The sequence below is a fragment of the Balaenoptera borealis genome (genome assembly GCF_965194805.1).
Source record: "Balaenoptera borealis genome assembly, chromosome: X".
Classification (NCBI taxonomy): domain Eukaryota; kingdom Metazoa; phylum Chordata; class Mammalia; order Artiodactyla; family Balaenopteridae; genus Balaenoptera; species Balaenoptera borealis.
Window position 1 is genome coordinate 128,792,099 of NC_138881.1, and position 15,538 is coordinate 128,807,636.

Sequence of the window (15,538 nt, forward strand, 5' to 3'; positions counted from 1 at the left end):
AAACCTTAACTCAGGACCGAATTTCAAAAGAGCGTCCCTTGGGCTCGAGAGGCCGGCGCGCGCGGCGATGCCGCCTGAGGGAGGTCCCCGGAGCGTGTAGGCCGCGCACGGCTCTTCTCGGCGGGCGGGCAAAATGGGCGCCGGCGCTCAGGAGGCGCCGGCCCGGCCGTCCGGGCGCTCCTCACAGACCACGTCCGCCCGCGGCCCGAGAGCGCCGCCTCCCTGCCGCCCCCCGCGCCCGGCCCGACGTCCAGACCGCGGCCGGCCACCGCCCTCTGCCCCGACGGCCACGCCTGCCCCAACCGGCGCGGGCGTTTCCCAGGTGCCGCCGGGCCGGCCCCGCCCCCGCGTCCCAAGCTCCGCCCCCGCGCGCCCGCCCGCCCCGCCCCGCGCCCCAGGCCCCGCCCCCACGGAACCCAAGCGCCGGAGCAGCCGGTTGGCCAGGCCCGAGTGGGCCCGAGGCGGACGTGAGCAGGACCAGACCAAGATGGCGGTGCAGGTGGTGCAGGCGGTGCAGGCGGTTCATCTGGAGTCGGATGCTTTCCTAGTTTGTCTCAACCACGCTCTGAGCACAGAGAAGGAGGAGGTGATGGGGCTGTGCATAGGGGAGGTGAGTAAGTCAGCCAGTAAGCCCGGCCGGAACCCTGCTGAGCAGCCCCACCGTGTCGCCTGGTTGGGTGTTGCCAGCGCCCAGGGCTGCGGAGGCCACAGGCACTCCTGACTCAGATCCTTGGACGTATCCTTTGGATGGTCCTGTCGCTTGGGCCCCGTTTCCTCGCGTCGCTTAAGGCTTCTTTACCCTTCCGCAAGCCACCAGCGATCCTCCTAAGCCTCGGGGAGTGGGGGGGGGGGAGGGATGGGAGGCTCGCTTTTTCTTGTAGTCTGTGGCTTTTCTTTAGATCTGGAGTTATCACCCCATTGACCAAAACTGCAAGTCAGATCAGAAAGACGATCTTTTATAATGAGGACATCAGTGTATCAGGAAGCAGCTGACCACGATTAGGGCCCCTAGCCTCGCCTCCACTCTTCCCTCTAGGATTCATTTTGAGGGTTCGGTTCCAAATAACCCAAGACAGGTGAGGGTTTCCAAGAATCCCAAGTTTCCACTGCGTTAAATATTGCAGAGGGGTGAAAGAGGATGAGGAAATAGAGCTTACTTGTTGGCAATCCGAAGTAAGAATTCTCCAGTCTTTCATGCCGGTGTACAGGAACACATAACCTAATTTTCATATTATCTGCATCCATGTACATCTAATACACTTAATGTGATCAATAATGTTTTCTGCTCTTTCCCACTCTAGTTGAATGATGACCCAAGGTAAGACTATATTTGTTTACTCCTATCTTTTGATCTCTTTGTCATTGTTAACTCAAAATTATCACAACTTTCGCAATGTTTTGTACAGGTTGTATTTTAAGTTACCATTATGACTGTGGAGCTCCCTCAAGAACACAGTTTCAATTCCACCCCAACCCTGAAAGTTGCTTTCCACCTTACTTTCTAGTAGGAGGATTTTCAGTTGAGATATGTATGATCCTATGTGAAAAATATGGTTGGGGGAACCAAGATCATAAGTGAACCTGTGAAAGCTCTCTGTGGCAGATGATGTGCATATGAGGAGACATTTCCCCCTATTAATCCATTTCTCTATCTAAATTGTCAATGGCTTTCTGCCTCCCCCTGGTGGACCCTACAGTGATCTCAGAGATCCGCAGCGGCTTGAATGCTTGAGGTGGTGAAAGCTTTGGTCTACCTTTATTTAAACGTCAGAGCACAGCAGTTTCTCCTTGTCAAACTCACCTCCTTTAATACCCAGGATTATAGGACTTTAGCTTTGCCCATGAAAACTATGCACTCGCCACTTAAGCATATGTCTCAGAGTCCTTCTAACAGACATATGAGCACAGCTCTAGCCTCAGTTTACTTTCCCTCCTCCTCCTTTGTCTCTGCTGTTTCATTGCAAAAACTGCTATTCCTGTTACTTTGCTTTAATACCTTTTTATACTCCAAACCTCAGTTCCCTTTTTTTCTAATTTATCCCCAAAAGGAGTGACCCCAAATTTACATATACTGGAACTGATATGCGCACAGTTGCTGAAAAGGTACGTGTGCTATAATTTTGCATGATGAAAACTTGCACTTGGGGAGGGATTTCTGTATTCTGTTTGATGATCTCAGCCAGGGATTAACCCAGTTCATGCAGACCCACATTTGGCTGGGTGGGGTGTTCTCTCTAGGAAAATCAGATGAAGAATCTACTCAGTAGGAATGGGACCTAATTTTCTATTCTTTCTAGCGAATTATTATTACTTGGTCAAGATGAGTAACCACTGTCAGCTCTCCTCCTTGCTATCCTCTGCTGGGTTTCTGGCCCTTCTCCCATCTTCCTGGAGACCTTGGCTGGTTCACATCCTTAAGATCTGGTTCACATCATTGTTATCTTTTTATCCCAAGTCCCAGTATCTACTCAGGCAACCCCTCTCTGCTTACAGGCAACCTGTCTGCACTCCCGCCCTGCCTTTCCTTTCCTTTTTATTTCTTTAATATTTATTTATTTATTTGGCTGCATGGGTCTTAGTTGTGGCACGCATGATCTTCATTGCTGCGTGTGGGATCTTTGGTTGCGGCATGTGGGACCTAGTTCCCTGACCAGGGATCGAACCCGGGCCCCCTGCATTGGGAGTGCGGAGTCTTAACCACTGGACCACCAGGGAAGTCCCCCTGCCCTGCCTTTTCTGGCATGCTCGAGCTTTTATGGTCGAGTATAATGCTTCTCAACCTAATTGTGGTGTAGGACCAGTTGATTTTTTCCCAACCTGTTGCAGACCAACGTTTTTGTAAAATACAATAAAAATAAATTATGTCCTCTTCTCCCACCAAGCAGACAATGGAGGTGATAAAAGCTATCAGGCAACAACTCCATCTAATTATTACCCCCATGTACAGTCTTCCCAAATCAAGGAAAGAAGTCCACTTCCTATTCAGAGCTGCAGCTTCTTCAAAGACCTTGCTTATCAAATATCTGGTCTCTCTTCTGAGTCTTCAACCTATTCCTGTCATCTGGCTTTTTTCCCGTAGGATACAACTGTGCTTAAATTACTCTCATTTTCAGAAAGGAAAGAAAAATAACTTCTCAGTCCTGTATCTTCCTGTAGTTAACTGCTTCTTGTATCCTTCCTTTAATAGTCAGACCTCTTGAAAGAATAGGCTGCAATCATTCCTGATTTACCTTCTCCAGTGAAAGCAACCACCCTCCAGTTTGCAGTTCTACCTCTCCAGCCACCTCCTCATTGCTACATCAGTGGATTATTCCTTGGTGCTTATCTTACTTAATCTTTGTCCTCAGAACTCTGAACTCTCATGGGGTTTTTTATTTGTTTTGTTTTTGCTGTGTCTACCATTCCTCCCCTCTCTCTCTCATCCTTTATGGAATCTTCCTCCTCTGCCTATGCATCAAATCCTGGTATTCTCCAAGTTTCTGCCTTCACCTCCTCCTCTTCCCAGAATGTCTTCCTGGCCAGCCTTGCCTCCCCTATGGCTTTACCTGCAGCAGACATTGAGGTTAGACAGATCTGTCTTCAAATACTTTTCTCTGATACTTGTGTGACTTAGGGCATGTTACTTAACATCTGTGAGCTTTGCTTTCTTTATCTGCAAAACAGGGATGATGACAGCCACCAATTTCATAGAATTGTTGGGAGAGTTGGATCTGGGTAATGTGTGTAAAACACTCATCTGTAGAATGGGCATAACAATAGTACCAACCTCACGGGGTCATGGGGAGAGTTAATTAAATTAATACACGAAATGCACTTTCCAAGTGCCTGACGCATGATTGGTAGCCAACGTTGGCCATTCTGACTTGTTGTTGTTAATGGCCCGTAGGTGATGGTTAGTGTGAATTATCCCAAAGCTCCAGAACTTAATACTCCACTGCCTCCTGGACATGCACGTTTATCCAGACACAGGCATCTTAAACTAACGTGTTCAAAACTGAACCTTTCCTCTTCCTCAAACCCTCTCCTCCAGCATTCCTCCTGCCGTAGTAGTTCCCATACCTGGCTGCACCTTGGAATCACCCAGTAATCTTTACAAAATCCTGATACTGACTCAGTTGGTCTTTGGTGAGACCTGTGTGGCAGGAGTTTAAAAAGCTCCCCAGGTGATTCTAATGTGCAGCCAAGTTTGGGAACCACTGCCTGCCATTCAGAACCATTAATGTAGATTGCTTTACCGTTTGTTTCCAATGCACCATCCCAACAACTGCCACCTTAGTTGAGGTCCTTATCACTTCCTTTATGGAATACTGCATCAGCCTCTCCACTGGTCTCCTTGCCGTGAGTCTGTCTCACCTCTAGTCTTTTCTTTTGACTACTTAGGATGTGATCTTTTGAGAACATAAGTCTGCTTGGCTAACTCCTTATTCCTTGCAGTTCAGCCCAGGTGCCACCTGCCTCCTTGAAGGAACCTGTCCTGACCTGTAGGCTAGCTCCTTGAGCATATCTATTGCAGTGCATATATGTTGTCTTAGAGTTGTTTACCTGTCTGTCTTCCTGGATGTGACTACTGTATCCTGTTTATCTTTGTATAGTCAGGCCCTCATGTAGTGCCTCACATCTAGTACATACTTGATAAATACATGTTGTATGAATTAACATACATCCCCTACAGGAGGAAATTAGTGTTACCTGCCTGTGATCCATGGAGAGCCATGCCAGGGGGCACAGACTTTCTGTAAAGGGCAAGATGGTAAATGTTTAGCTTCGTGGGGCATACAGAGCAGTTCCTCAGCTCTGCCAGTGTAGTGCAACAGCAGCCACTGGAACATAAATGAATGAACGTGGCCAGATTTGACCTGAGGGAGGCCAAGCAGGCCATAGTTTGCTGACCTTTGATCTGTACCAAGGCAGAAGAGCAAAAGGAACTGGGCTTTAGTACCTTAATTCCAAGACTGGAAAAGCGTAGAGACCAATCTAGCCCAGCTGGAATATCTTATTTCTTGTGTGACTATGACCACAACAGTCTGTTCCTCAAACCCTTCAGCTACCTGTGACTTTCAGGGACATCCATCAGTCCTTTGTGACTTTTATTTATGCTTGTTTCATTTTGTTTTTGATCTGTTCCTGGGCTGGTCTCACCACCCTATCCTGAACTTCTTTTACGCATTCCTCTTAGGCACTGAAACTTTCTCTGAGAAAGAGAAAATTCACGCTGGGCATCAACTCCTACTAAAATACATTCCCAGTCTTAATGATGTAATTTTATTTTTCAAGAGTCCGTGTCCTCATCTTGAATTCTATGTCAATTTGTACCATGCAAATTAGATATTAAACTTCATGAGTTCAGCAACCTTATCTTCTAGTTAATGTTGGCATGCCATATCTTTTTCCATCCTTTTATTTTTAGCCTTTCTGTGTACTAATATTTTAAAGTGTGTCTCTTATTAGCAGCATATAGTTTTAAAAAAATCCAGTCTGATAATCTTTTTAACTGGACTATTTAATCCAATTACATTTAATGTAATTACATATGTATATACCCCCACACACATATACATATATATGTTATAGCTGCCATATTTTTGCTTTCTATTTGACCCACTTCTCTGTTTTGTTTTTTTCTCCTTTCTTGACTTCTTTTGGATTCATCAGTATATTTTATTATTCTCCTTTGATCCTCCATTAATCAGTTATAACATTTTTTACTCTCCTTTTAGTCGTTATCCTACATACTACAATATGCATTCTTGATTTGTTAGTCTAATACAAATTACTATTTTTACCATTTCACTGATAGTACTAGAACTTTAGAACATTTAAATTTCATTTGCATCCTCCCACCTTTTGGATGATAGTTTTCATGCATTTTAATTATATGGACATTTTAAGCCCCACATGACATTGTTTTTTGGGTTTTTTTTTGGTTTTTGTTTTCTTTTTTAAAGGGCAGAGTGACTTTTTATTTATTTATTTATTTATTTATGGCTGTGTCGGGCCTTAGTTGCAGCCCACGAATTCTTCATTTCGGCATGCTGGCTGTCTAGTTGTGGCACGCGGGATCAGTAGTTGTGGTGCGCGGGCTTAGTTGCCCTGCGGCATGTGGGATCTTAGTTTCCCAACCAGGGATCGAACCTGCTTCCCCTGCACTGGAAGGCAGATTCTTAACCACTGGGCCACCAGGGAAGTCCCCCCACATGACATTGTAATTACTGTTTTGTACAGTTAGCATTTATTTGTATTTACTCACATATTTTACCCTTTACAGTGTTCTTCATTCCTTCTTTCATATCTGGGATTTTCGTTTCTCTTTTTAGTATTTTCTGTGCTGATAATGATCTCTCAATTTTTTGCATGTGAAAATGTCTTAATTTTGCTTTCATTTTTGAGGGATGTGTTCTTATTCAAAGAACTCTTCATAGAGTTCTTGGTTGGCAGATGTTTTCTTTTTGCACTCTGACATATCACCCATTCTCTTTATGCTTTGATTGTTTCTGTTCAAAAGTCAGCTCTTTGTCTTGTTGCTCCTTGGAAGGTCAAGTGTCTTTCTGTCTCTGCTTTTGATTTTCCTTATTGTATACTTTGTGCCTGCCAGACATGTGTGTGTATTATAAGAAAAGTTGTATGTGAGGGTAGAATGATTCATTCTTTATAGGATGAGCAAGGAATTTAAAGGCCATGAAAGAGTTCATGAGGTGAAAAAAGGCATGAAAGGGAACCACATTTGAAGCTCAGTAGCCACACCGTGTTGCACAGTGTAGGTCTATATGTTACTTCAAAATCTTGTCTCAGATTTCACCCTTGTCCGGGCAACGTCTGGCAATGCCATACCCACCTTTTCTCCTGCAACTCTTTTTTTTTTTTAAATTTTTTAAAAGTCTATTTTTTTTTAAAGAGCTCCTGACTTATTTATTTATTTATTTATTTATTTTTGGGCTGTGTTGGGTCTTCATTTCTATGCAAGGGCTCTCTCCAGTTGTGGCAAGCGGGGGCCACTCCTCATCGCGGTGCGCGGGCCTCTCACTGTCACGGCCTCTCTTGTTGTGGGGCACAGGCTCCAGACGCGCAGGCTCAGTAGTTGTGGCTCACGGGCCTAGTTGCTCCGCGGCATGTGGGATCCTCCCGGACCAGGGCTCGAACCCGTGTCCCCTGCATTGGCAGGCAGATTCTCAACCACTGCGCCACCAGGGAAGCCCTCTCCTGCAACTCTTGAACGATTTCCTTGTTCTGGTTTTGACTGCTGTCTTCCTTCCTGGCTCCTCTTATTGTACCCCATCCTATGCCATGGGTATCCCCCCGGATTCGCCCTGGACCTCTGCTCCCCGCCCCCATACTGTTCCTTGCCTTTGTTTACATCCTCTCATCTCAGTTCAGCTCATCTGAAAACACACTCATGTCCCTTCCTTCTTGATCCTTTCTAAACTTAGATCTGCCTTCTCTGTTCTACCTAGTTTCAACCCTGAAACTTCAGAGTCATCCTTGACAGTTTGCTGTCCTGTATCACCCATGGTCCATAAGCTACCAAATCTTGTGGATCCTTGCTTCTTAATGAACCTCAAGTCTGTTTCTTCCATCTCTGACATACACTTAGTCCAGTGCTTCATGGTCAAGCTCTCTGAAATAATGTCCTTCCTTCTAGGTCATCCTGCAGATCGTGGCTTGGCATTTGAGACCTTGCATATTTTCACTCTGACCTTCTTTCTTAGCCTTACTGTCTGCCATTCCACCTCAAGTTCTGTACTACCTAAATGAGCTGGCCAACTTGTCTCCCAAACATGTCATTCACATCTATTTGGCATCTACAGAAATTCTATCTATATGTGTGTGTGCACGCACACACACACACACACACACACACACACACACACACGACAATCAGGAAATAGATAACACTCGTCTGCCTTTTCTGTAAAGATTTTTTTCCAATCTAAGAGACTCCTTTCCTCTGGGCTCCTGCAGCATTTATTTACTGTATTATTTTAGTGTAGTTTCATGTGTGATTCTTGCTGTGCAACCACATGTTAGCATTTTGAACACTTGGATTGTCAGCACTCTGACTTGTATTCCTGCACATAGTTGGAAATCAAACGATTGTTAGTTGATCATTGCAAAAGTCCTCCCTTGATCTAAACATTAGCCTTTATATTTTTGTTTTGAAATGTATATATTGAGGTCAGATGTCTTTTATTTGAAACATTCTGTTATTCATGAGAAAAAATGCCTGTTTTCTAAGATGGAAACTTTAACCTGATAATGTAATACGATGCAGTCCCGTAATTGCAGGGAGAGATGTTATCCGAGAGAGACAGAAGTAAACGTTTCTGTGGATTTTCCTTTAGGTTGACACCGTCAGAATTGTTCACATTCATTCTGTCATCATCTTGCGACGTTCTGATAAGAGGAAGGATCGCGTGGAAATTTCTCCAGAGCAGCTGTCTGCAGCCTCGACAGAGGCAGAGATATCCTTACTGGTCGATAAGAAGCTTTTATGCGCTTTGAGGCTTCCGGGTTCCTCTGTTTGCTGCTTAAGCAGATTTCACAGCTTTTCTTCCTAGTGACTCTTTCCCAGTTTTCATATTTACCCCTTAGATCCAGTTGCTTGGTTAATCAGAATTTCTCTCCATTTCTCTTCTTGAGTGGCTTTTATTGGAAGAACTGGACATTTCTAACATTTCTGCTCTTAAATGCCAAAAGATCCCAGGGTCCAATACTATGACAGTGAACTCTCTGGGGAGTCCCTATCTCCTTCCTCTCCACTCCCCTCTGCCCCGTCTACCCCATCCCCCCGCCCCCACAGTTTTCGTAATATCATTTAGTTTCTAGGCCTTTCACTATCTTGGTCTCTCTCCTTTGGAGATTCTCTTTTGAGGCTGCCTCTCAAAAAAATGCAGTGCTGAGAACTGAATGCAATATTCCATGTTAAATATAACCAAAGAGCGATCAGTTGGGACATTTGCTTCCTATGATATGGACTCCATACCTCAACTGTAACAAATTAAATTTGCATCAGTGGTTTTAGTAATTTATCATTCTTTCAGATTAAGTTAATCTTGTAGTCAATTAAAAAGTAACTTTTAAAAGTAGAAAACATGCATGATACAACCTTTAAAAGGTATAAAAAAGTATACAAAGTAAGTATTTCTCTCTAGCCTCTGTGCCCCAATTCCCCCACCATCCCTCCCTGGACATAACCAGGGGTATCAGGTTTTCATGTGTCCTTACGGATGAATTCTGTGCATACAGAAACATATAAGAATATTTTCTTTTTTAAAAAGTATTTAATACATATGGTAGCTATGACGTTACCTAACAGTGTATCTAGAGATTTGTCCACATTAGTATATAGAGATGTCTCATTCTTATGACTACATAATACAGCCCTGGATGGCTGTGCTGTCCTCATGCAGATGTTTAGGTTATTTGCAGTCTTTTACTGACAGGGCTGCAGCAACTAACCTTGGACATTGCATTTCACAAATGTGTGCGTGTATCTGTAGAATCAATTCCTAGATGTGAAATTGCTGGGGCAAAGGTTATATCGACTTGCACCTGTAGCAGTTTGACCAGTTTACCCTCTAGCCATGTGCAAGAGTATCTGTTTCCCCACACCCTTCCAAACATTGTGTGTTATCAAAGTTTTGTTTTTGTGCTGCGAGGCCCTGGTAAATCAAAGTTTTTGGTTGTTGCCAACCTGATTGGCAAAAAATTGTATCTTCTTTGTTGCAATTTTAATTAGCATTTTTCTTGTGAGTAAATTTGATCAGCTTCTAATTTTTAGGAGTCATTTGTATTTTTCTCTGAATTATATGGTTATTTCCTTTGCCCATTTTTCTATTGATTTGGAAATATTTTTCTTAATAATTTATAGTTTATGTTAAGAAAGTTAGCCTTTTGTGATAAGGATAGTGATTTTTGTCAGCTTTTTCACGGTATGTGTGTGTTTTTTCCCAATCAAATTGTTCTTGTTGCACTTTTATATAATCAGATATATCAATCTCGTCTTATGATGTGTACCTTTTGCATCTTTTTTTTAACTCTTTATTTTGAAATAATTATAGATTCATGGAAAGTTGCAAAAATAGTATGGGAAGGTCCCTGTACCTTTACACAGTTTCCCCCAAAGGTTACATGTTACATAACTTACGGTGCAATATGGAAACCAGGAGATTGACATTAATGTGTGTAGTTCTATGCCATTTTGTCATATGTGTAGAGATACATGTATAAAAAACCACCACAGCAGTCAAGGTGCAGAACTGTTCCATTACCGTAAAGATCTGCCTCAAGCTTCCCCTGGACAGTCACCCTCACCCTGCACACCTCAAACCATGGGAGCCATGAATCTGTTCTCTGTCTCCTCACTATAGGTTGGATTTTCCCAATTCTCTGCACACCTGGTAATTTTAGATTGGATGCCAGCATTATGATTTTCCCCTGGGGGCTGGATATCTTTGTATTCCTAGACATATTTTTCTGAGCTTTGTTCTGGGATGCTGTTAGATTACCGGGGACGGTTAGATCCTATTGATACTTGTTTGAAGATTTGCTGCGTGGGACCAGAGCAGCTTTCAGTGTAGGAGTCATTTTTTCCCCACACTACTGAGGCGAGAGCCTCCTGAGCCCCCTGCCCGAGGCCGCCTGGAATTACGAGGTTTGCATTGTGGCCGGTGGGGACGGCCCCCAGCCCCTGTCCTGCTCGAGCGCTGGGCAGAGTCACCTTCCATCCTTTCGGGCGGTCCTTTCCCTCGCCTTAGCTGAAGAGGTGGGCTTAGGGAAGTTAAGTAACTTCTCTTGGCATTTGAAATTAAAAAAAAATTATTTAAAAAGTTTTTTTTTGTTGTTGGCCATGCCGCGCAGCATATAGGGTCTTAGTTCCCCAACCAGGGATGGAACCTGTGCCTCCTGCCGTGGAAGCATGGAGTCCTAACCACTGAACCGCCAGGGAAGTCCCTAAAAAGTATTCTTACACTTAGCTGTATAGAAAGGACTATTGGGTTTCAATGTAAGTAATTCACAGGAAAATGAACCAGCACTTTACAGTGAGTAGCAACAGAAGGGGACAGCTTCTTATCTCCAACCGAGTTCTTATCTCAAGTCAGAGCCTCAGACAGTTATGGTAAATTTTTATTTCCAGAACAAAGGAGGAAAATGTTCTTTTGGGGGATATTTCTAGACAAATGGGGAGACTAAACTGGGGGTCTTTGTTCATTTGGTCTCTGAAACCACCCTACTTGCTATTGTTGACACTGGCAGCCTGCCACAGAGAAATGAAATGAATTTTTAAAATTTTGTACTTTTTCAGGAATGAGGGTAGGTTGGGCTAGAGAGAGGACAGAAGATTACTCAAGTTAATGATGTGACATCCAAAGATTTAGAAGCTTCTTTTCAGATAGCACAGTGGTAAGTATTTGAGTGACCAAATATTAGCTAAATTGGATTAAGAGCATACAACTATATACAATAATGGAAACCAAATGGATTCTATTTAAAAAAAAGAAATACCTTTGGCTTTAGAAGGGAAGTCTGGGAAATTCTGGGCATTGACCTTTTTTCATTCTTCTGTTGACATTAAATTGTGATAGGTTTATTTTAAACTTCAGGTTGCTTTCTGAGCCTTTATTAGCATCACAAATTGTGTTCCCACAAGTTGAAAATACCTTGACAGACACACAGGTTGGCTGAACTAACTGGTCGCCCCATGAGAGTTGTGGGCTGGTATCATTCCCATCCCCATATAACTGTTTGGCCTTCACATGTCGGTAAGTATTATGGGATTGCAATGTTTTTTGTTCTTAGAAGTGAATATCATTTTTCCTTCTCCATTACATGGGCTATGGTTATTTTAAATCAAAATTTAAGTATCCTTAAGCAAATGTCCTTATTTTTATTTTGCTGTTTTAAAAGTACTGATTTATGTCATATTGATTGTTTTCAATAGAGATAAAATTTTGGCACTCCATTTTGACAGTATTCAGGAAATCAAGACTAAACCCTGACAATTGGCTGGTATCCAAAATAATAATAATAATAATAAATAAACTATAACTGAAAATTGCCGATTGTGACTATCACTGTCTAGTACACCACCATTTGGAAGAATCAAAGGTGTGAAGGGTGAAATTTATAAAACTGATGTTTACAATCTCTGTTTGATACATATATCATCCTAGCTCTTGGGGCTGTCAACCTACCTCCTCAGCCCTCTAATCAGTATAATGTAACAAAATTGTTTTCTCTCTCTCTCTTTTTTTGTTTTTTGTTTTTTGTTTTTTTTTGGCTGCGTTGGGTCTCCGTTGCTGCAGGCGGGCTTTCTCTAGTTGCGGCGAGCGGGGGCTGCTCTTCGTTGCGGTGTGCGGGCTTCTCATTGCGGTGGCTTCTCTCGTTGCGGAGCACGGGCTCTAGGTGCACGGGCTTCAGTAGTTGAGGCTCGTGGGCTCAGTAGTTGAGGCTCGTGGGCTCAGTACTTGTGGCTCATGGGCTCTAGAGCGCAGGCTCAGTTGTTGTGGTGCACAGGCTTAGTTGCTCCGCGGCATGTGGGATCTTCCCAGACAAGGGCTGGAACCCGTGTCCCCTGCATTGGCAGGCAGATTCCTAACAATTGCGCCACCAGGGAAGCCCTGTTTTCTTTCTCTTTCTCTTTACCCTTTTTCTCTAATCATGGTCACTTTTTGTCTCTATCTGACTCTTTTGAAAGAATTAGAATAACTTTACTTGCGGAAATGAATGTTTCCTCGTCTAACCCGTGACTTAGAGACCTTCCCCCTCATGGCAGTGAGGAGGAAACAGAGGCTCCTATGGGTTGAGTAAGTGGCAGTGCTGAGGTCTGAACCATATCTGTCTCCCAAGTCTGTAGCGTTTGATACTGCATCCACTCTCTACTTCTTGAAACACTTCCCAAATAATCATGAGGAGTGTGTGGCTCCTAAGAAACTAAGCTGAGGTTCGAGCTGAAATACTTTGTGCAAAACCAGTCAGCTAATAAGTGGCAGAGTCAGTACCTCAGCGGAGGTTTCTGTGAATCAGAGGCCTTGGCATTCTCCAGCGTCTGCTTTGTCTGGTCAAGTGGGAACGCTATTTATGAAAACAGGAAATGGAGGAGGAAGCATAGGTTTGGTGGTGGGGAAAAAGATATATAGTTGAGTTATGTCATACCCATGCAACGAACTTACCCAAATTTTACCTATAGGACATGGCTTGCAAAAGAAAAAGGGAAGCAATTTAAAAAGCACAGCCTATTTTGTAAATCGCATGTGACTTGGCACTGTTTTTCACTTACTCTTACATTAACTTTCCTGTCCTTGTAAGTGCATAGTACAAGGAGACATGCACCTGTAGTTATGTTCCTAATTATAAGATCTGCTTGATCCTTTTATAAGAAGGGAAGCACTGCTACGGTGATGTCATAGTGAGTTAATTTATTACCAAAGTTGGTGGGTCAGATCAACCTCCCATGACAAATATAGGCTGTAGTTTTAATTAAGCAGTTTTCTATAACCAGTCATTTTTAAAAATTACATTTTCCCAAACATTCTCTTCTAGAAGTTATAAGTCAATACTCCTTAGAATCATTACAAACAAAATTTTTTGATATTACAATACATTTCTATGCCCTTCTTTAGCAAACTGACTTAGATGGAAGCTCTGTTAGGACAAGGGATAGAATAAGTGAAGGCTGAACCAAAATTTTATTGTAATGTGATGGCTATCTCAGGGCTCGTATTCTAAAAACACTTGTATATATAGTCTCTCATTCTTTTAAAATCCTTTATTACGAACTGGGGTCTGTGGTTTCTGTTTCAGGAAAATTTTGAGTCGAGAGTAAATGAAAGAATATGGTGCTCAGACTGTTCTACTTTTACACCGGGAAATGGGAGGTGTGATTCTGTTGTCCCTTCAGACTGTCCAATGCTGAAAGAAAAATTGGATGGCACAGTTGCAGGAAGGTCTCTTGGATTGTCCTCATTTAGACTAAAGTGTATCTTTTGGATTTGGCATTTAGGAGGTAACTTAGAAGTAATTAAGTTACCTCAGGGAAAAATGTAAATCAGGGTAAGGGGCATAGGGTTTATATTTTAAGTAACGTGATTAGGCCTCATGGAGAAGGTAACAGTTGAGCAAAAACCTGAAGGAAGTGAGAGTTGGCCGTGCAAATATCTTGCGGAAGAGCGTCCCAGGCGGAGAGGAATAGCCAGTGCAAAGGCCCTGAGGAGGAGCATGCCTGGAATATTTGAGGAAAAGCAGGAGAGCCAGTGTGGCTTTGGGAGTAGCAGATTTTGTGGAGGAAATCAAGTGTGTGCTTTTGGACATGTTGAGTTTCAAATGTCTGGTAGGCAAGTGATGCTCACCTAGCCTGGCTTTGGTCTGTGACCAATTCGATAAGGAGCCTACACCAAACATAAATCCTCTATGTTGGGAGTTCCCTGGTGGCCTAGTGGTTAGGATTCTGGGCTTTCACTGCTGTGGCCCGGGTTCAATCCCTAGTCAGGGAACTGAGATCCTGCAATCAGCTTGGCATGGCCAAAAAAAAAAAAAAAAAAAAAAAAGAAATCATCTATGTCAACTTAGCATATTGTTTAGTTCAGCTTACATTTTCCTTAAGACTTTGTCAATAAAGGAAGCAGAGATTAATTTCCGTTCCAGCTCAAGCTCTTGTCTCCTTGTGAACAGGTAACAAATAGTTCATGGACCTACTGCCCTGAGGAGCACAGTATTAAGACAACCAAGTCTCAGTGTCAGGTACACAATTGGATATATGATTCGGCAGTTTGGGTAGAAGACTGGAACTAGAGTTGATTGAGTAGGAGTTGGGAGTGGCCAGTATGGAGATGAGATTTGAAGCCGTGGAACTAAATGAACTCCCCCAGGGAGTAAGTGTAGATGGAGAAGAGAAAATGGCTGAAGACTGAGCCCTGGGCATGCCATATTTTGAGGATGGAAAGACGGGAAGGATCCAGCAAGAGACTGGAAAAGAACAGCCAGGAAGTTAAGAGGACAGAGATGAGAAGAGTGGGAATGTGAGGCCAAGTGAAGATAGTGTTTCAAGGAGGGAGCAATCGGGTAAATTGAGAACCAAAAATGCATCATTGGTGATCTTGACAGAAGCACTTTGGGTGGCACAGTATGGATACTAATCCATTTCAGATTCAGCAATTCATCAACAATGGCTGTAGATGGAACGAAATGTAATGAATTATTATGAAGTACCTCTGATGTGCTAGGCGTTGTGCTAAAAGCATCTTGCAACTTTTAAAATACAAAACCCTGAAAAAGTACGGATGATGTTTATCCTTATTTAACTGATGAGGAAATAGGCTTAGAGGTATTAAAAATTTTACCAAGGTCATATAGCAGGTACAGAGATCATTCAAACAGTGCTGTTTATTTTCACCAACTGTTTCAGCCAGTATTTTTCTCATATTCTTTGCTGGGTACTGTTGGGCCTTACTCTTTACTTAGGAATATATTGGGTAGAAGTCCCAATCCAGATCAATGCAAAGTATGTTTAAGAACATATAGAACAAGCTAACCGGGCATAAGTCAC

The 15,538-nt window shown here is 43.0% G+C and overlaps 1 protein-coding gene across 5 annotated transcripts in view; it reads left to right on the forward strand.

The window, feature by feature from the left end:
- Positions 1-413: 413 nt before the first annotated feature.
- Positions 414-15,538, forward strand: part of BRCC3 (BRCA1/BRCA2-containing complex subunit 3) — a 70,233-nt gene continuing 55,108 nt past the window's right edge. Inside the window, exons 1-5 of one of the 5 annotated variants that reach the window (XM_082376431.1) lie at positions 414-610; positions 1,302-1,318; positions 2,049-2,103; positions 8,337-8,456; positions 11,669-11,756. In XM_082376431.1, the coding sequence (XP_082232557.1) occupies positions 488-610; positions 1,302-1,318; positions 2,049-2,103; positions 8,337-8,456; positions 11,669-11,756 (403 nt within the window). In that variant the 5' untranslated portion in view covers positions 414-487. The remainder of the gene's footprint in view (positions 611-1,301; positions 1,319-2,048; positions 2,104-8,336; positions 8,457-11,668; positions 11,757-15,538) is intronic. The other 4 variants (XM_082376433.1, XM_082376434.1, XM_082376432.1 and 1 more) reach the window with 4 other exon arrangements.